The sequence below is a fragment of the Gopherus evgoodei genome, chromosome 8, assembly GCF_007399415.2.
Source record: "Gopherus evgoodei ecotype Sinaloan lineage chromosome 8, rGopEvg1_v1.p, whole genome shotgun sequence".
NCBI classification, from domain to species: Eukaryota; Metazoa; Chordata; order Testudines; family Testudinidae; genus Gopherus; species Gopherus evgoodei.
The window spans coordinates 103,148,801-103,170,196 of NC_044329.1; the positions used below are offsets into that span (position 1 = coordinate 103,148,801).

General features: G+C 42.3%; 1 protein-coding gene across 7 annotated transcripts in view; it reads left to right on the top strand.

The window, feature by feature from the left end:
- Positions 1–21,396, top strand: part of EPS15 (epidermal growth factor receptor pathway substrate 15) — a 103,892-nt gene that overhangs the window by 65,401 nt on the left and 17,095 nt on the right. For 5 of the 7 annotated variants that reach the window (XM_030571766.1, XM_030571767.1, XM_030571770.1 and 2 more), the window contains 9 exons: positions 1,197–1,304; positions 6,331–6,492; positions 7,183–7,380; positions 10,419–10,616; positions 12,015–12,092; positions 12,440–12,530; positions 14,273–14,308; positions 18,994–19,130; positions 20,199–20,268. In XM_030571766.1, coding sequence (XP_030427626.1) covers positions 1,197–1,304; positions 6,331–6,492; positions 7,183–7,380; positions 10,419–10,616; positions 12,015–12,092; positions 12,440–12,530; positions 14,273–14,308; positions 18,994–19,130; positions 20,199–20,268 — 1,078 coding nt within the window. The remainder of the gene's footprint in view (positions 1–1,196; positions 1,305–6,330; positions 6,493–7,182; positions 7,381–10,418; positions 10,617–12,014; positions 12,093–12,439; positions 12,531–14,272; positions 14,309–18,993; positions 19,131–20,198; positions 20,269–21,396) is intronic. The other 2 variants (XM_030571771.1, XM_030571769.1) reach the window with 2 other exon arrangements.

Genomic DNA, 21,396 nt, shown 5'->3' on the forward strand with positions numbered 1-21,396 from the left:
GATAGGGGTGGAGTAGTGGCGGCGGACCCCCCGAGAATTGCATGCAGCTCAGCGTAGAAGCAGCATGTTTTCGGCCCTGCCCCGGACCTTCCGTTTGCATCTTTGATTTTCTGGTAGGCTTGTCTGAGCTCCTTAACTTTCACACGGCACTGTACTGAGTCCCTGGTGTGGCCTCTCTGAATCATGGCCTTGGAAATTTTTTCAAATGTTTTTTCATTTAGTCTTTTGGAACAGAGTTCTGTTAGCACGGAGTCCTCTCCCCATACAGCAATCAGATCCAGTACCTCATGTGCAGTCCATGCTGGAGCTCTTTTTCGATTCTCAGGAGACTGCATTGTTACCTGTGCTGATGAGCTCTGCGTGGTCATCTGTGCTGGTGAGCTCTCCACGCTGGCCAAACAGGAAATGAAATTCAAAAGTTTGCGGGGCTTTTCCTGTCTACTTGGCTGGTGCATCCGAGTTCAGATGGCTTTCCAGAGCGGTCACAATGGTGCACTGTGGGATACCGCCCAGAGGCCAATACCATCAAATTGCGGCCACACTAACCCTAATCCGACATGGCAATAGCGATTTCAGCGCTACTCCCCTCGTCAGGGAGGAGTACAGAAATCTGTTTTAAGAGCCCTTTATATCTATATAAAGGGCTTCGTTGTGTGGATGGGTGCAAGGTTAAATTGGTTTAACTCTCTGCTAAATTTGGTATAAACGCGTAGTGTAGACCAGGCCTGAACTCTGTACGTGTAAGTTAGACTGGTTGTTTGTTTTTGTTCCTGAAAAACAGATGAAGATACGGAAAAATTAATTTTTAAGTATATTTGTAGCTGATTTGTAAGTGAGTAAGAGAGAATTGTCGCTATTAAGATTATTAAAAAGCATGTAGTAATATGAATTGTGGTGTCATTTTTTGAAGGGACTGGGAATTCTGTTCTAGTTTTAAATAAACATTTTTCTTTATTGTCACATTAGAAATTTAAAATGTTAATGCTTAAATTTCATTTATTTAGAGCCATACGTATTATTAGTCCTTGATCAGTAATTGTCCAGAGCAAGCACTGTGAGTTTACATTCTGTGCAACTATGTGCTAATTTTTGTTGCATCTAAGCAAAGGCATTGTTTCAGAGGTTACTCCTGGGGGAATTCTGCACCACATGTGAAGAATTCATGTCCCATGCAGATTTTATTTGCTTACCCGCAGAAAAATGACTTTGACAGGGAAGCAAAGGAAAGCTGCAAGATCAGTGATGCACCACTTCCTAGCTGCGCAAGTTCATTGTTTCAGGCACCCAGAGCAGCTGGCAGAGAGGTAAACCACCGCAGGGCTGGGGACACCCCAGCCAGTGGCTCCTCCCCTGAGCTGGGATGGGCTGCTAGTCCCAGCTGGGCTGGAGGCAGGAGAGGATAGGGACTTCCTCCACCCCTGCAAGGAGTGGCTGGGGCTGTGTCAGACCCACCCACAGAAACTTCCCCCAGCTGCAGAAGCTCAGCATCCTCCCCTGCTTCCTGCCCCCATTGCTCCTTTGCTGGGGAGGGAAGGATCATTGTATGGGGGAGCTGCTTATCCATCCACCCAACCCTCATGCATCGGGACCTCCCATACCCAGACACCCCTGCCAAGCCTCACCCTGTACACCCAGAACCTCACCCCCATCCCCAGGCCTCCATACCCAAAGCCACCGAAACTCAACCCCTGCATCTCGAGTCCCCTGCCTCTGGACCTCTGCACCCAAACCACCCCCGACTGAGCTCCCTGCACTCGAACCCTAACCCTGACAAGCCTCACCTCTTTTGAGCCCCCACATCCAGACCCCATGCCACTGACCCTCAAGTAGCTGCACCCAGACTCCCATCCCACCAAACCCCACTCCTCCAGCACCCAGACCCCTCTGCTGAGTCCCAACCACCTTCACCTGGAACCCCGTGCAGAGTCCCATTGCACCTGGAACCCCACCATGAGCCTATGTACGTTCAGGTCCCCTAACACCTAGACCTCCCGCAGTGATCTGTCTACAGCCGATTATCCCACACAGAATCCTGTCACCCCATACCTGGATTCCCCCCACATTGAGCCCCTCTACACTTGGATCCCACCTGGTTGAGCCTGCCTGCTCCACACCTGGTGCAGAGGGGCAGGGCCCCAGGGTGTTTCTGGGGCAAGCCCAGGCTTTGTGCTGTATCAGGATCAGGTGCAGTCTCACCACTGAGTCTGTGTCCCACTGGTGGGGGAGCTGCCGGGTGATCTCCCAGTTTCGTGCAGCCAGTGGCCTGTGCTCCCCACTGCCATGCTGGAGCCTCTGCATTTATTTATTGGCAAATAAAACATGCAGAATTTTTAATTTTTTGGTGCAGAATGCCCTTCGGAGTAAGAAGTGTGTGTGATAAATTAAAGCATTGGTTTGTGGGATGTCTAGAGCATAATTGATGTTCCGGTTAGGAAAGGACCTTCTGTAGCAAAGTATAACTTTTTGGCTCAGTTCAACACTGGGAACAGCATTGTGCTAGCTGTTTTTAAGAAACTAGCTAACTCTGAGGTTTTACAACTGCAGGATTAGCCAGTTTCTAGCATTTTGGTGAGTCTCTGAGAAGCACAGTGGGTGGGGGCCAAGGATATGAGGCAGGGGTTCAGGGAAGAGCCTCTCAGCCTGGGTCCAGGAAGTAGACTAAAGCCTGCAGCAGCATTCTAAGTCTGGGGGCAAGGAAGAATCAGCTCGCAGCTCTCCATGAAGTTCTTGCTAGTAAGAATGAGTCTTATGGAAATTAGGAATGGCTGTAAATCTAAATCTAAAAAAACTCATGAAGCTGCTCATCTCTCTCAGCTCAGGAAGAAAATTTTATGTCTGGGCTTTTGGAGTCAGTTACTGAAAGGAACCTGGCCCTTAAGTCAGAGGAGTTCAGCTAATTAGCAAGAGGGAGATGATGGCAAATTGGTTTGAATTACCTACATGTGAATGAAAACAAAGAATCACTAATCCAGTTTGCTGTTAAAATGAGTGTACCGTTTACAGTAAATTAGGCAGACAAGAGCATAGCGTTAGAGTTCAGACAGTTAACTGAGCAGATGAAGGTTCAATCTCAATTATACTGAGCTTTTTCTTAATGATGGAGGATTGTTTAATCATCTTCCTGCCACATAACCCTGACCACATCCCCCCGCATATTTGTATCAGTCTACTCCGTTCTCCTCTGCGTAAAACACCTTTGCTTTTATGATATTTCACCATTTAGCCCCTCTTACCAGATCTGTTGTTTTACTGAGCCACCAGCCTTTACCTTTGCTCTTCCAAAAATGCAAGTGTGGATAGTCTGCTTTGCATTTTTTCCATGCCACCTCTTTGCAAGCAAGTAAAGCTTTCCAGTCAAAATTTAGAGCGATCACTAGATCTTTCTTCAGCTCCCACTTGTAGGCTCTGCTCTCCTCTCATGCCTACAGTACACTGCCATCTGATGAGAGTTAACTGTTACACACAAAGTGCTCATTTTAATAGGTAAACTTAAATAATTGATTCTGGGGTAGGCCTCCCTTTTTTTAATTGCAGGTTTGTACAGTGCATAGCACAGTAAGGTCCTGATCGTTGATTGAGGTCTCTAGGTGTCACTGCAGTATAAGTAATAATTATTGATCAGAACTAGTATTTTTATGGAGCGATTTAAACTGTGGTCATTTGTCATAGGAAAGGATAGCCTTCTTAAGGCACTGAAATGGGAATCTTGAGATCTGGTTCTAGTTTTGGTTCTGCCGTTCGTATAATGCTGGACAAGTCACTCACACTTTCTGCCCTGATTTCCTCACCTGTAACTTTGAGATGGCACTCCTCTGCCACTCACAGGAAGCAAGGGTGACTTTCTTCTTTTTGTGAGATGCACAGAAGTTACAGTGGTGGGCACCACAGACATACCTATTAAATACATAATAAAATATAAATTAGAAAAATCCATAAATGTAACATACAAAAAGGTGAGGAGTAGATTTAAGGTAAAAGTAACATGTAAATTTCTTGGAGAAATAACCGACTTTTTTACTTAAAGTCCTATTAAGCTGCTTCTTAAAGAGAGAGTCCTCCAAAAGCATATTGGATACTAGATATTATAAGGTAGATCAGTACCCTTAAAAATACAGCATATTTACCAATCTAGTGTTTATGGAATGAAAGTGTTACCTGTAAATGCAGTAGTAGAAAAGGGTAAGATCTATGTAGAAGGCAGTTTTTAGAATTTCATATATAGCAGGCTGGGCTCTGTGTAGGTTCATGAGTCTTCTCACACGTTGTAACTCAGAGGTAAATTTCTTCATTTCTAAAAGTTTGGATGTGGGATTGATCTCAGAGATAAAAAGCACTTTTCCTTGCATAGCCAACAGGGTTTTGTTTTTAGCTCTATTAATCATAAGCTAATTTTGACCAGACAAAATTTGTAAGTCAGTTTACGACAATGCTGAGTAACTTCCCTACATGACTAAACATGACAATTTTAAGCCTCTCCCCATTACACCCTAAATGTCCCCAGTTCCTTTCTCCCTTCATTTATCCCTGATTTTCTAGCCTTCACAATATTACTTTAAGTAGGTTGATTTCAGGCAGCCCCAGCCCTTCCCTTTCTCTGGGACTGTTTATCTCACCTCCCTTAGTGAGGAGTCTGTTGTGTAGGCCAGTGGTTTTCAAACTTTTTTTTTTTTTCCTGGCGACCTAGCTGAACAAAATTGTTGATGCCCGCCACCCAACAGAGCTGAGGATGAGGAGTTTGGGATGTGGAAGGGGCTCAAGGCTGGGACAGAGGGTTGGGGTGCAGGAGTGAGGGCTGCATGGTGGGACCGGTAATGAAGGGTTCAGGTTGTGGGCTGGGGCTCTGGGCTGGGGCAGCGGGGTTGGGTGTGGGAGGGGGTCAGGGCTCTGGGGTAGGGCCGGGGATGAGGGGCTTGGGGTGCAGCAAGGGGCTCTGGGTTTGGGGGGATGCTCAGGGTGAGGGCAGGGGATTGGGGTACAGGGTTGGAGTACGGGCCTACCTTGTGCGGCTTGTGATCAGCCACACAGCGGGGGTCTAAGGCAGGCTTTCCGCCTGTCCTGGCACCATGGACGGCGCTGAACCCCATCAGCAGCCAGCAGCAGGTCTGGCTCCTAGGCAGAGGCATGCAAGTGACTCTTGCCTGCAGGCACCGCCCTCTGAGCTCCCATTGGCTGGTTCCCCAGCCAGTGGGAGTGTGCAGCCAGTGCTTGGGGTGGAGGCAGCGTGTGGAGGCCTGTAGGCTCCCCACCTAGGAGCCAGACCTGCTGCTGGCCGCTTCCAGGGCACAGCGCAGTGTCAGAACAGCTAGGGACTAGCCAACCTTAGCCAAGCAGCACTACTGACAGGACTTTTAATGTCCCAGTCAGCAGTGCTGACTAGTGCCTTACATTCCGTGACCCACTACTGGGTCGCGACCCGCAGTTTGACAACCACTGGTGTAGGTAATCATAGTATGGGGCTGGTCTGGCCAGTGGTGGATGGGAGGGAGTTTAAAGAGGAGGAAAGCAGCTCTGGAAGTTGTTGGGAGAGTGCAGTGAAAGTCAGGGGAACAAGGACAGATGTGCAGTCCACTCACAGCAACCCATGCTCAACCCGACCTGCAGAGAGCCGTGTACTGTGCCAGCCTAGTAGAGGAGATGGGCTCAGCTGCTTGGGCTCTGCATCACATGATCCACGTGCAGGTTGCAAATGGGTGAGGAGTAAATACAGAACCATCATGACGTAACGCACAACAGCAGGACATTTCTCGAAGACTGCCCAATTGCCCGGTGTCCTGCAAAAGCAAAACTCCTTAGGTATGCCTCTATAGAATATTAATATTAAATATGCTAACTCTTGCTTTCTGTAAACTGAAATTATCACTTGTTGATCTGGTAAGATTTCCGTTATTACCAAGAAACTAATGAATTAGTATATTAGAATATAATTAAAGCGTCAGATGGATGTAATCTAGTAGTATAAGCAGAGGAGGGTTCTAGATTTTAAATTCTGATCCCAACTGTTTTTTGGATAAACCAATTAATCTTTGTTGGCGCATATGGACGTTACCTTACTGAAATGCTGAGGATTCATTTATTTTGTGAAAGTGCCTTGAAGATAGAAAATAGTAATTCTAGAGTCACTTCATAATTTTTTAAAGAAGTGTTTTACTATATTTCAGTTGGGGCTATAATTTTGGAATCTCTGCTTTGATTTTTTCAAGTTTTTAAAAAGTTAACAGCATTTTGACTCTGTCCCTTTATGGCTCTAGCTATTGCTCTGCAGTGAGAGGAATGCAGTAACTACTTTTCAGCGGCCAAGGAAAAGAAACTGACAAAAATGTTTCTCTGCAGGATCTTCAATGTGAAGTGAAGAGGGAGAGCAGTAATCTACAGAAGCTGCAAGCTCAGAAACAGGAAGCTCAGGAAATCCTTAATGGCCTCGATGAGCAAAAAGCCAAGTTAGAGGAGCAACTTAATGATATTAGGCAGAAATGTGCTGAAGAGGCCCATTTGGTATGTTCTGGTAGTTTTATCCATAGTAGTCCCTCTTTTCAGTTGAGACCCTTATTGATGGGAGTCTGCTCCAGCCCTCCACTGGAAGAAAATAGCCCTTTTAATGATGGACTGTGTTTGGGAAAGGAGCATAGCTTGAGTAGGAGAAAACAGTGGGATACTTAGGGCTGGGTGAGGAACAATAAGTGGGGAAAACATCTTTCAGTTTAGTGATTCCCTGTTACGTATAGATCCTGCCTATGCTGTGGTTGATAACATGCTGATTATCCTTGTGTTAACTATAGTTGAAGCTAGCAGCATTCTGACACTTTCACTGAGCAATGTAGACAGATGCTTTTTCTGTAAACTGTAGTATAGGCTATCAACTCCAGATAATCTGTAGCAAGAATCTAACCTATCCCCTCTATGTATAGCATTCTAACAGTGTTATCAGTATAAAAATCTGTCCATGTTTGTCAAGGAAACCATGTTAAAACCCTGTTAGCCATGATGATATTTAAACCCACTTTTGGCTACCACTGGTTTAATCTTAGTGTCGATATGGCCTTAAATCTCCAATAGGAAACATACAATAATTGCAGCTGGGACTTTTCCTGATTATTTTTTGGTATTTGAAAGTAGCTTCTGCTAAACACATCATATTTTAATTAGATTTGGTTTTAATTAATGAAGTGTTCCTTCATTCTGCAGATTGCCTCACTGAAGGCTGAAGTAATGAGTCAGGAATCTACCATCTCAACATATGAGGAGGAACTGACCAAAGCTCAAGAGGAGCTAAGTCGCCTGCAGCAAGAAACTGCTGAGCTAGAGCAATGCATAGAGTCAGAGAAAGCACAGCTGGGACCTCTTCAGCAGCATCTGCAGGATACACAACAGGAAATCAATTCAGTAAGGCATTGTGGAAAAGTATCAACACATGTTAATATATCCTAAGAAAATACCCCTTTTTGGGGGGCAGGGTTTCCTTTACTTTTCTTTGTTCATTTTTCTTTTGCTTCCTTATACAAATTTTGTTTCCTGCTAACTGGTTAATATTACTGGAGTCTGATATTAATTATCAGATGATGCTATGCGAGCTATGGTATTTCTATTATTAAAGTCTCCAAGGTCAATGAGCTTATGTTTTGGATGATACAGGGGCCTCATTTATATTACAAAGTACATTTTACTTAATAAAATAATTGTATAAGAAAATTTCTTGGAAGTGAGGAACTAGCAGCTGCCTGTACTATACTTAACTCAAGTCAGTGCTGCTATCTAAGTTCCGTACTCTAGCCCTGACCCTGGACAGCCTTTGCTATTCTGGTCATTGCCACATCTTGAGTAGAAACTTCAAAGGTTTATGTTGGTATTGTGATTTGGAGCATTGTCATTGGAGATTAAGAGCAGGGATGGTCAGGGATGATAATACTTAATCCTGCCTTGAGCGCAGAGCACTGAACTTGAGGTCATTTCTAGTGATATACTTCTATGATTGCATAAATGGGATTAAATTGAAAACCATCAAATGTTTTTTCACTTGTGTTTGAGACTAGTTATCCAGAGATGAAAAAACTGGTGCACTAGCCACCATGCACAGATGTGCTCCATATGTACACTATTTATTCCGTGTTCTGTTTAAAAGAGCATGTAGCTTCCATTTGCAATCACTGAGTTGAATTAGTGCCCCTCTGGTTATACTGTAGATCTGAAACCCCTTTTATTTCTCTGCTTTCCCCCCACACCCACACTCAACTTTATTTTTGCTAGTGGTTGACTCCGGTTCCCTGTGCTACTCCTGGACATCAGTGTAGCTAATATGCACCCTTGTTTTTTGCTGTTTTTCTTTCTCTCTGAATGCCTTACCAGTTTTTAGCAGGATACTTCTCGTTTGACTGGAAAGATGAAGTGCACCTCTAGAGGCTACTGTTAATATGGCTTTGGTTTTCATGCTAGAGAGCACTACGGTCAGGGTCTTTCTCCTTGCTTGGTTAAGGCACAGCTACTTCTGTTAATATACAAACCAGATATTTTTTATTTTGAATTCCTTGGGTAAGTCTGTTTTTTTAGCTTTGAACCTAAAAAATGTTAATTTAGTTTTTAACCTGGAAATTTGATGTTGGGAGTTTTACAGCCATCATCGCTATATCGTTATTGTACACTTGCATTTTTATTTTTGGTGTTAAGCCTCACTTCATGTGAATTACCATCTATACTCGTTCATTAGCCTGTTTATAAGCTGACCCCCCAGGACGGTTTGCTAAAAAATAGCAAAAACTGTATGACCCTTTCATAAGCCGACCCTGTATTTCAGGGGTTGGCAAACTTTGGCTCCCGGCCATCAGGGTAAGCCGCTGGCGCGTCGGGACGTTTTGTTTACCTGGATTGTCTGCAGGCATGGAGCTTCTCAGTTCCCTGTGGCCGCAGTTTGCTGTCCCCATGCCATTTCCTGCAGCTGCCATTGGCTGGGAACGGCGAACTGCGGCCACAGGGAGCTGAGGGGCTCCAGGCCTGCAGACACTTGAAGTAAACAAAACGACAATGTATTAAATATTCAATTCAATGATTCCATAGAGTTTAAAATCATCACATTTTGGTGTAAATCCGTTTATAAGCCCACCCCGCTCTTTGATGAGTCACTTTTTTACCAAAAATATTCAGCTTATGAACGAGTATATATGGTAATAAAAATGTATCTTTTCCTATAGAGAGAATGTACAGTATATCCACACTCCTTAATTTCAGCCATAGGCATGAAGTTCAGAAGCATTGTTGGCATTGTTGCATCACAGGGTGTATGAACCCAGGTTGAGAGAGCATGTTTTTGTTTCCTGCTGCTTTATTCCTTTTCTTCCATTATCAAAGAGGCGCTTAAGACAGTATCTGTTCCTCACATTTATTTTTGAGTGGTTATTGGTATTTTTCTTGCCATAAGTAGCAATCTTCTTTTTTTTTAGCAGATTTTTGAATTCATATTTTCTTTTGGTCTTCCTGATTTCCCTCTGTATCCCCGCTTACAAATAATGTACAGAAAGTACACTGGTGGCTGTGGCAGGATTGTCTAATGGTTAGGGTACTAGCCTGGGACTCAGAAGATGCTGGTTGAATTTCCTGCTCCTCTGCAGGATTCCTTTGTGACCTTGGACAAATGACTTAGCCTGGGTGTCTCAGTTCCCATCTGTAAAATGGAATAATACTTCCCTACTTTACGGGGTGGTTGTGCAGATAAATGCTTTAGATTGTGAGATGCTATGATGCTACAGTAAGTGTAACAAATGGTACAGATAGATAGTAGGTAGACGTAAATATAGATCTCCTTATGGTGACATCCCATGAGATTTTTGGTCTTTACAAATGTCTATTAACTCACCTTTGGAGAAGATGATTAATGTGTAATTTTTGTTCCTTTAAAGTGGGAATTCTGCTAGATGTTGGCTTTGAAATTTTGTCTTAACTTTGTTAAAAACAAAAAAACAACTGGGGACTAATGCAGCTTAATGGTGCTCATGGATAATGGGATCTGTGACTCTGGTAATACTGCTGCATATCTTCCAAGTACTGTATGAATGTTAATTGCTCCTCACAATACACCTATGAGGTAAGGTGGTGTTTTCCAGGTGGGGAAACAGTGTGTGAGAGAGAGTGTGATTTATGCAACTCTATAGATTAAGTTCATGTTAGAAGTGAGATTCCTCTGAGTTCTTAGCATCTAGTTCTATTCTTAGACCACATGGCTGCTTCTCTTCCAAATTTTTTGTGCTAATCATGTTCTGAGCCTCACACCTGAGGCTGAAACCCAGGAGTATTGCTCTGTTATTCTTCACTTTCAGAAAACAGTAATTTCAGGTACATACTGCATTGTCTGTCTCCCATGTCTAAGCAAAAAAGTGTGCACTATTTTCTCCTGCTGCTATACTAGTATATGTATTTATGCTTTCTCTTTGCAGATAGAAACAAAATTGTTTGAGATGAAAGAATTGGACAATAACCAATTTAACTGGCACTCTCACCCACACAACCTGCTTGTTAATGGAACTGCAGATCATTCTAGCCTTAGCAACAGCAGCAGTGAAGCTGCTAACCTTAATGAGAATGCTGAAAGGGACAGTTCAGCAGAAGCTGAACAAACAAACCATGAGTCTCCAGTGAGTAAAGAGTTTTGATTGCCTCCTTAGTTATTATATAGTACAATAGTGACATCTGAATGAGTTAGGAATGTAGTAAAGCTGAACTTGTTTTTTGTTTTTTTTTAAAAGGCACAACAAATCAGTCATTTTCTCAAAGATCATATTTCATTTTGTTGGAAGATGAGTATCATGAGCGCAGGCAATTTTCATTTGGATGACAAGTGACTATGTAATTTTGTTTTGTGCAATACACAGTTGTCACCAAAACAAGTGTTTCATAAATTTAGTGATCTGAATTGATATTCCCTGTGTGCAAAAGGAGAACAATCTTCTACAGCTTAGGTAGCATGGATAGAATGAGAAATAGCGCTGAAATCTAAGGGCTTGGCTACACTTGCGAGTTAGTGCGCAATAAAGGAGCCCCAGGGGCACTAGCTCACTCCCCGTCGACACTGGCAAGGCATGTAGAGCACTTTGACTCCACGGCTACAACGCTCCTGGTACTCCGCCTCGGCGAGAGGAATAACGTTTGCTGTGCCTCTGCTGAAGCACCCCAGTGTCAGTGTGAATGAGGGGTTGTGTTACTGCGCTCTGATCGACCTTCGGAAACGTCCCATAATCTCCCTAAATCAAGCAGCCACTCCTGTCATTGTTTTAAACTCATATAGGAATGTGGAAATGCCCTTTCAAAGTCCCGTTTCTGACAGCCGGCATGCAAGCCGTTACTGGGAATGTTGTGTGTGAGAGAGAGTGGCTGGGGGGAGAGGGAGGCCTGCTGCTGTCTGAACTTACAAGACAGCATGCTGACATGCTCTCAGCCCCCCCAAAACCCACTCTCTCCCCCCACACAACACACTTCCTGTCACACTCCACCCTACCCCTCCCATTTTAAAAGCACGTTGCAGTCACTTGCATACTGAGATAGCTGCCCATAATGCACCACTCCCAATGCCACTGTAAGTGCCACAAATGTGGCCACACCAGTGCGCTTGAAGCTGTCAGGTGGACAGATTTCCCTACTGGGCTCTTCGAAGGCTGGTTTAACTCACAGCGCTCTACAGCTGCAAGTGTAAAGCTGCTCTGCTTGCTGAACTGCCTTTTTTCTTGGGTTCTTGGCTTTCACTGCATCTTCAGAGTTCTCTAAGCATTTCGTAATGTTACAAAATATAAAGATGCTCTTGGCCCATAAGGTATGTGTTCTTTTCTTAGGTATTTGAATAGGCTACAGTATGTTTGTGTCAATTTGCCATATGGAAAATCAATATTCCGTAGTTCTGTTCCTTTTTAAGAGGTGTTTTACAATTGGCATGGTCTTTTGTTGAAGCATAGTCCATCTCTGATACAGAAACCGTTTCATATTCTAGAGGGTAGAATCTTATCATATGTGAACATCAGTGTTCTTGTTTGTTGTAATAGGTAAGGAATAGCCCTGAAACAACAAATACTGCTATTGGAGAAGAGAAAGAGACGTTGACTGCAACTGTTAACAAAAAAGTGGGTTTGTATAAATTTAAAAACAGAATATAGCAAAAAATCTTTACATTGTTTGAGATGGATTATGTTCACTTCCAATCACTGAGTCACCCTGTGACCATAAAACACTTATTGTCATCACTTTGATTTCTACAGTTGCTCTTAATTTTGGGTATGAATGTATGGAGAAGTTTTTTCATTTCATCTGGTATACTGAAGACTTCTGTTGACTGACTTTTCAGCTGTCCATCACTGAATTAAGTAGAATTGTAGTTGGTCTTTTAACTTTTAGTATCCTTATTTCTCTAAACTTCAAAAGGCAAATGTTTTATCTTTCTACCTAAAACATTTCATACTTTTCCCCCTAGGAAGATCCATTTGCTACAGAATATCATCCTCTGCCTGATCAAGTTACAGAAGCCAGTTTAGACTTCTTCCAGTCTGACCCCTTTGTTGGCAGTAAGTAGATGTTTCTGTTAGCATGAATTTCCTGAAAGAGGGTTAGTTGTATTAATGTGTCTTAAAAACTAATGTGTATTTGGACCAGAATTGAGTTTTGTAGTAGAAGAATGATTTTCCATTGGCTGCAGTTGTGGTGGGGTCTCCGAAATCTACCGGTGCACTGTGAGGGTTTTAGTCCAAGCACCAGAAGAAGGTAGCCATTGGTGTCTCAAACTGAATGTGAAAGGAGAGGTTTGCTTTTGTAGTAGCCATGGCAACTGCTCCTTCATCCACACCTTTTCTGCTTCCTCCCAGAGAGAAGTTTATGCTGATACCTGTTCTCCAGAGGCTGTCTTTCTGTATTAAAGAGGAGGGCAGATTCAGTCTGCTCTATTTTATGGAAACTTTGGGCCTAGTCCTGTAAATCCTATTCAGCTTATTCATAAATGATCTGGAGAAAGGGGTAAAAAGTGAGGTGGCAAAGTTTGCAGATGAAATTAAACTGCTCAAGATACTTAAGACCAAAGCAAACTGTGAAGAACTTCAAAAAGATCTCACAAAACTAAGTGATTAGGCAATAAAATGGCAAATGAAATTTGATGTGGATAAATGTAAAGTTATGCACATTGGAAAAAATAACCCCAACTGTACATACAATATGATAGAGGCTAATTTAGCTACAACGAATCATGAAAAAAATCTTGGAGTCATCGTGGATAGTTCTCTGAAGATGTCCACGCAGTGAGCAAAGGTGGTCAAAAAAGCAAACAGGATGTTAGGAATCATTAAAAAGGGGATAGAGAATAAGACAGAGAATATATTATTGCCCTTATGTAAGTCAATGGTACGCCCACATCTTGAATACTGTGTACAAATGTGGTCTCCTCACCTCAAAAAAGATATGCTGGCACTAGAAAAGGTTCAGAGAAGGACAACTAAAATGATTAGGGGGTTGGAGAGGGTCCCGTATGAGGAGAGATTAAAGAGGCTAGGACTTTTCAGCTTGAAAAAGAGGAGACTAAGGGGGGATATGATAGAGGTATATAAAATTATGAGTGATGTGGAGAAAATGGATAACGAAAAGCTATTTACTTATTCGCATAATACAAGAACTAGGGGTCACCAAATGAAATTAATAGGCAGCAGATTTAAAACAAATAAAAGGAAGTTCTTCACACTGCGCACAGTCAACTTGTGGATCTCCTTACCTGAGGAGGTTGTGAAGGCTAGGACTATAACAGCATTTAAAAGAGAACAGGATAAATTCATGGAGGTTAAGTCCATTAATGGCTATTAGCCAGGATGGGTAAGGAATGGTGTCCCTAGCCTCTGTTTGTCAGAGGGTGGAGTTGGATCGCAAGGGAGAAATCACTTGATCATTACCTGTTAGGTTCACTCTCTCTGGGCACCTGGCATTGGCCACTGTCAGTTACTGCTATGATTTTGTATTCTAAGCATATATGTAGGCAAATATTGTGGTATCTAAGCATTTACTAGCCATTACCACAGAGTTATTGTGGAGATCACCACTTTGATTATACTTATGCTGGGAAATAGTGGTAACAGTTATTTGTTAGCAAATGTTGTTGTTTTTAATGCCAGCTATTGTAGTCCCACTGAAGTCAGTGGTAATACTCCGACAGGCAAGGGTTGCAGAATCCTTTATAGCTTGCTAGGAAACTGCAACGAAGTGATCCTCAGTTGAAAGCATGTTTTTGCTGAAAGATTTCAGTGCTTTTTCCTTTATTTTTTTTAAGCAGGTGATCCTTTCAAGGATGATCCTTTTGGGAAAGTTGGTAAGTAGATACCAACGCTCTTAAATTTAATACTTTGTAAATGTCTAATGTTCAGGACTAGCTGTCTCATAGGATTGGTAATGGATTATATGAAAACTTTCATATCTAAATCACTTGTGAATCTGACCAAGGCAGTAATGACCTGAAACAGCTACCGTTTGATGGATGTACAGAGCTTTGTGTTAAATATGTTTGTGCTCAGTAGGTTTAACTCAGTTGTCCACATGAAATTAGCTCTATTACTACAGGCAGTAACTGGCCCTTGGATGTGAGTCTGCAGAAAGGCCAAGGGCTGAATACCAATGTACACCAAACTACTCTTTCACCATGAGAAATAGCCAAAGTTGGGTTTGAGACGCACTGATAGTGGTGTCAGTGACACTATGCTGTCAGTGCCCGTTTAGTATCTGTCCTGTAGCTAATTGGGACTTAATCTTGAGATCCATCAATCCAGCACCTTTCTCTAGCACATCAGATTAGAATGGTTGTGCAGACAGTGTCATTGCATTGCCAGACCCTGAACTAACTTACAGGTGATTATTCTCAGTAAGTGGAATAAACTGTCTAGATAATAAAAACAGCATTTTTAGCAGAAGAGGAAAACAGAGCTAGTTTGATCATTATGAGAGAGATAAGTTCGGAATTTTAAATTTCTCCATTTTTATATAACTTTATAGGATACTATTTCAGTACAATAGGCTGGCTAATGCATTTGTTTGAACTTTTAGAGATTTTTTTTTAAAGTACCTTTCTGCATGCTGTGTGATCCTATCCAAACTCTGATGAACTGGAATAGTGTGATTCTAGATCTCAGGTTTTTTTGTAAGAATTGCCTGTCCAAATGACTGTGTGCCAAGAGTTAGCACATTAAACAACTTTCCCATTAAGAGAAGAAGGGAGAAAACCCTAGGTTTGCTTTTACATGCTGGAATTATGAGTAATTACAGTCAAGAATATAAGGATTCTCATTAGCAGGTAAGATTTCTAGAGGAAGTTATTATGAAGTGCAGAATCAAAGGAAATTGGGAGCAATTGTTCAACTTGAGATGTTCCAACAATACTGTCTCTTGTAACTTTTCTAATGTTAACAAATGGTAAGTTCAGTAAAGCAGTGTTTCAATTTCGCTGGTAAATGCATTTAAAAACAGCACAGGCTATTAGAATGAGCTGCCTTCAGTCACCTTCTGAACATTTACAGAGTCCCTATTTGTAAAATGTTACCCCTCATTTTCTGCCACCCTGAGAAGTTTTCAACAACATACGTTGTAGCATCTGTAAGGGTAAATTGTTAGTATGTGTGGTGTTGGCATGTTGGGGCATCGCTTAAAGAGGGCTGAGTAAAATTTGCTTGTACTTTTAAAACTTGGAAGACGAGAGATTACATGTGTTTAATTTGTTGTTAATCATGTTCATTATGGTAGTGGCTAAGGCCCAACCAAGAATGGGGCCCCATTGTGCTTGGCACTGCACAAACATAGAACAAGAGACAGTCCTTGCCCTGAAGAGGGTATGATGTAAATAGACAAGACAGAGAAACTATGGGGGAATGGGGTAGAACACAAAAGCAGGGTGACCAAGATGATGGCAGCAAGCATCATGTTAGTTTCACCATTTAATGTTTTCAAGTTGGTATAGCTAGGAAGGATAAGTTAAATGGAAAGTAAAATGTAGGGAGAGAGGACACTGAAGGGAACTGAGGGGGGCAGAGAATAAGAGGGGCATATATGTAGTGAATTTAAGGGGGAGGGGTTTGGAGCAAACAGCACCAAGAAGGTTGGTGGTGATTGGACGTCTAACATAGTGAATGCCAGTGAAAATGAGGCAGAATCAGAAGAGGCTAAAATAGAGAAAGAACAAGTTAAAAATTACCCACACAAATTAAATGTCTTCAAATCACCAACGCCTGATAAAATGCATCCTGGAATACTCAAGGATCTGAGGAAGGAGATATCTGAGCCATTAGCGATTTATCTTTGAAAAGTCATGGAAGACAGGAGAGATTCCAGAAGACTGGAAAAGGGCAAATATAATGTCCATCTAGAAAAAGGGAAATAAGGACAACCTGGGGAATTACAGACCAATTAGCTTAACTTCTGTACCCGGAAAGATAATGGAGCAAATAATTAAGCAATCAATTTGCAAACATCTAGAAGATGATAAAGTGATAAGTAACAGCCAGCATGGTTTTGTCAAAATCAAACAGTGTCAAACCAACCTGATAGCTTTCTTTGACGGGGGGAAGCGGTAGACCTGGTATATCTTGACTTTAGTAAAGCTTTTGATACTGTGTCGCATGACCTTCTCATAAACAAACTAGGGAATTGCAAACTAGATGGAGCTCCTATAAGGTGGGTGCAAAACTGATTGGGAAAACCGTTCCCAGAGCGTAGTTATCAGTGGTTCACAGTCATGCTGGAAGGGCATAACAAGTGAGGTTCTGCAGGGATCGGTTCTGTTCTGTTTGATATCTTCATCAATGATTTAGATAATGGCATAGAGAGTTCACTTATAATGTTTGTGGTTGATACCAAGATGGGAAGGGTTGCAAGTGCTTTGGAGGATAGGATTAAAATTCAAGATTATCTAGACAAACTGGAGAAATGGTCTGAAGTAAATTGGATGAAATTCAATAAGGACAAATGCAAAGTACTCCATTTAGGAAGGAACAATCAGTTGCACACATACAAAATGGGAAATGACTGCCTAGGAAGGAGTACTCTGAAAAGGGATCCGGGGGTCATAGTAGACCACAAGCTAAATATGAGTCAAGAGTGTAACACTGTTGGGGGGGAAAAAAGCAAACATCCTCTGGGATAGATTAGCAGGAGTTTTGTAAGCACGACATAAGAAGTAATTCTTCCGTGCTGATTAGGCCTCAGCTAGAGTATTATGTCCAGTTCTGGGTGCCACATTTCAGGAAGGATGTGGACAAATTGGAGAGAGTCCAGAGAAGAGGGACAAAAATAATTAAAGGTCTAGAAAATATGACCTATGAGGGAAGATTGAAAAATTTGGGTTTTTAGTCTGGAAAAGAGAAGATTGAGAAGGGGACATGATAATCATTTTCAAGTATGTAAAAGGTGGTTACAAGGAGGAGGAAGAAAAATTGTTTTTCTTAACCTCTTAGAATAGGACAAGAAGCAACGGGTTTAAATTGCAGCAGGGAAGGTTTAGGTTGGATGTTAGGAAAAACTTCCTGTCAGGATGGTTAAGCACTGGAATAAATTGCCTAGGGAGGTTGTGGAATCTCTATCATTGGAGATTATTAAGAGCAGTTTGGACAAATACCTGACAGGGATGGTCTAGATAATACTTAGTGCACGAGTGCAGGAGACTGGACTAGATGACCTCTCAAGTTCCCTTCCAGTTCTGATTCTGTGATTCTATCAGATGGAAGCTGGCAAAGGCAGGAGAGTGAAGTCCCTACCTCAAATCTGGGTCTAGTGTATGGTGAAGTCTATCCATCAGCTGCATAGGAGGCTTAGAGATGTGAAGTGGCCCGTTCATTCATCAGCTGAATGACAACGCCCCATGAAGTTGAAACAATATTTCTAAGATATGTGAACTACTCCAGTCATCTCAGGAGGTGTTCCCATTTCCTCCCTCCCCAGTATCAGTGGTTGCAAGTCTGGTGTCCTTTGCACCAAGCATAGCTGTTCTCAGTAGTGAGTGCTTCGTGCATGCGTAGAGCATGCCTGTTCTCAGCTCCCCCCTCGGAATGACAGAGCCCACAAAATCCTGACTCACATGGGGGTCAAGGAGAGGGGCTTATATCTGATGTGAAGAGCAGGGGCCGCTAGATCACAGGACATAGGGTAGGAAGATGAGTTCAGCCCTCCTCCAAGGGGTAGGATTCCCCCAGATGCTGGCTTATATGGGGGTTCAGGAAGAGGCCCCCTGAAAAAAGACCCCTTCTAAAGTAGCTATATTACTCAGGGCATATTTCCCAAAATTATAAAAATCACTTGACAGAGTCAGATATAGCAGCATGCCTACAGATCATCTCCCATTTCTGCCAAGGGTAGGGTTTAAACTTACAAGTATAGCTCAGGGTGAGTGGCCACAATATGACCACTTGAGCCAGCACTGTGAGAATGTGCTGACTTCAAACACTGTTGTTTCAGCAGAGCCCTAGTCTTGCTCCATATGAATGTTTAATTCCCTTTGGGTCCAGCTACTTTCCTAATTTTACCCTGACTAACTTCAGTATAAAGCCCCCCTTCCCCCCCCCAAGGAGTAGTTGGTGCTGTACACTAGTTGATATAAATCCCAAGTGCCTGAGGTCAGTTTACTGAGGATCAGAATCATGGTTTTAGCCCCAGGTGTGGACCAAAAAGTAGCTTTTTAGATTTTGTAAAATGATTTTTAGGAGGCTTCTTTAACAACCCCCTGGCTGAATGATCCCCAAAGTTGGGCCATTAACACTACCCTGCACCCCTGTGAGGCACAGGAAATTTCAAGACAATCTGAGTAAGCATGTGGATTTTAGAGCACTTAGAAGACTTTGCCTTTAATCAGAAAGTGATGACCAGCCTTAACTACAGAAGAGCTGGTGCTCTGCTGTAATATGAAGGAAGCTGTACAAAATTACATTTGTTCTTAAGACTTCAATCTAAAAAGAACTAGCAGGAAATATTTACAAAAAATGTCCCTTAAACAGGTCCATTGTATTTTTTTTCCTTCAGATCCTTTTGATGGTGATCCCTTCAAAGATTCAGATCCTTTTGCAGCTGACTCTTTTTTCAAACAATCCTCCACTGATCCTTTTGTGACTGCGGACACTGATCCTTTCAGCACGACAAGCAACAGCAATAATCCCACAGTAAGTTTGATGAGAGGAAAGGAGAGGTGTACATACAGTGTGTTCAAAATGAGATGATCTTGTATATTTCGATACACTCAAATACATGAGGTACTGGGTATTTTGGGTAGTGCATGGATATTTTGCTGGTATGTATTAATTTCCACTGGAAAATAGTTTAGTGGCTTTTTAACTCTGCACATACAGCCCTCTGCTAAATGCTATTCCTAAGTCAAATTTCTACTAGAAAATAGTGGGTATTGGGAGAAGCATATAAAATGATGATGTAAAATATTAATAAGATTTCATTCCTTAATTCTACATTTTTTGGAAAATAACTCCCCTAAAAAATGTAAATGAACTTTGCTAAAAATCCTGAAACAACACCTCTATTGCAAATTTCAGTTAATTGAAACTGCTAGATAAACTAAAGGTCACTTGTGTACTTGGCATTGCATGGTCCACGAGTCCATTCCTGTGGTATGCAGGCAGCAGAAGCTCTCCTAAATTTTGTTGGAACATAATGCCGCCTCCTATGGAGCTAGAGGTGCCGCAGAGAACCAAAACTTTCAGTTATTTAAAAACATGACATACATTTTAAGTTTCTGCTTCCTGCCCACCAGAGTCATAAATCGGAGTTTTACAGACAATATGGTCTAGTGGCTAGAATCGCAGACTGGAAATCAAACTCTTGAGTTCTGTTCTCGAGGAAGCATTAGTCAGGTGTTTTTAACAGACAGGAGTGAGAATCAGGAGATCTAGATTCTATTCCCACATTTTGGCACAGACTTGCTATATGATCTTTGTCATTTAACCTCTTTGCCTGTGTCCATCTGTAAAATGAAGATCATAACTGTTACCATGTTGTGATGCTTAGCCACTTATGCAATCTGCATAAAGGTGCTATATGAGTGTTAACATTTCATCTTACAAAACAAAAATTGAAAGTGATAGCATCGATCAACAAACATGATCTTTTGTCTTGAGGTGAAGCTCAATTTTTTACTAGAGATGGGATAGGGAAATGTTGGGATTATTTTTCAAGTTGCAGAAAACAAGTCTTTGTCAAAGGAATTTTCTCGTTTTTAGACAGAAACTCTGAAGAACAATGATCCTTTTGCTCCTGGTGGAACAGCTATTCCTGCACCAAATGATCTAGGTAAAGAAGTGAGATTATATACATCCTTTTTATTATTTTAATTTGTAATCCATTTTATTCTTTCTTAGTTTTCTAGCCTTTAACACTTATTTGATTATGAACTTATGGCAACATTAAATTATAGACCATTCCTAGCTACATTGTATCTAAAGCTGCTTCTTCAATTAATTACATAGGTCCATTCCACTGTAGGTGTGTGCATCCCTCCTGCACAGTTGTCAGAGATTTTTCCCCTCACTAGTACCTCTCAGGGCAGTACAAGTTCCCTGTGCTGCCTTGCACCACTGTGCCCAAGTATGAAAGATGGAGCCACCCCCAATGACTCAGTACCTTCCTGCTGCCCATGACTGTTGTAGGAGCTGCTGTCTTTGCATTTGCTAGTCGTACCCTCTTTAGTGTAAATAGCACCTGTTTTGTACATTTTAGGTTATTCCAGGTCTCAGACACACTGAGTCCAGGACTCAGACCACCTTTGACACACTGTGACCTCTGATCAATAGGGTGAAATCTACCCTGTCTCCTGTTCAGAGAACAGGATTTAATGGGGCTGTCCTGGATTCTACAAAGGGCGTAGCTTTCCTGCTGGGGTTGAGATTCCAAACCATGTGTGTTTTTGCTCTAGACACAGACACATCCTGTCACTGGAGTACAAAACTGCCTCAAGCTTCAAGAGTACATGGCAGCGTGCCCTTACGTGGGCAGTATGCCAGGCTGCACTTCAGAGACAGGGTTGTTCACCTTAGTGTATTCACTGGCCTGTCATCATAGGAAGATGGTGATTCAAGTGCCTACTCAGGTCTTGTCCTCCTTGGACTGAATGTTTGCATGGGGGTCCCCACTGCTTCTCTGCAAGAGATACCCTAGTCACAGATGTGTTGGTCTCTGGATTGGGGAGCTCACTTAAGTCCTTTATAGACCCAAGACACTGCAAGATCTAAACGTCAGGGAGCTTCAGGCCATCCGTTTGGATTTTATGCTTATTCCGGGTCGGTGCTCGCAGACAACATAGCAGCCATGTTCTGTGGAAACAAACAAGTGGGGCACAGGTTGACGAAATTATGCAAGAAGCGATTCTGCTTTGGAATTTCTGCATTGCCAGTTTCATCAGCCTGGAAGCTGCTTACCTTC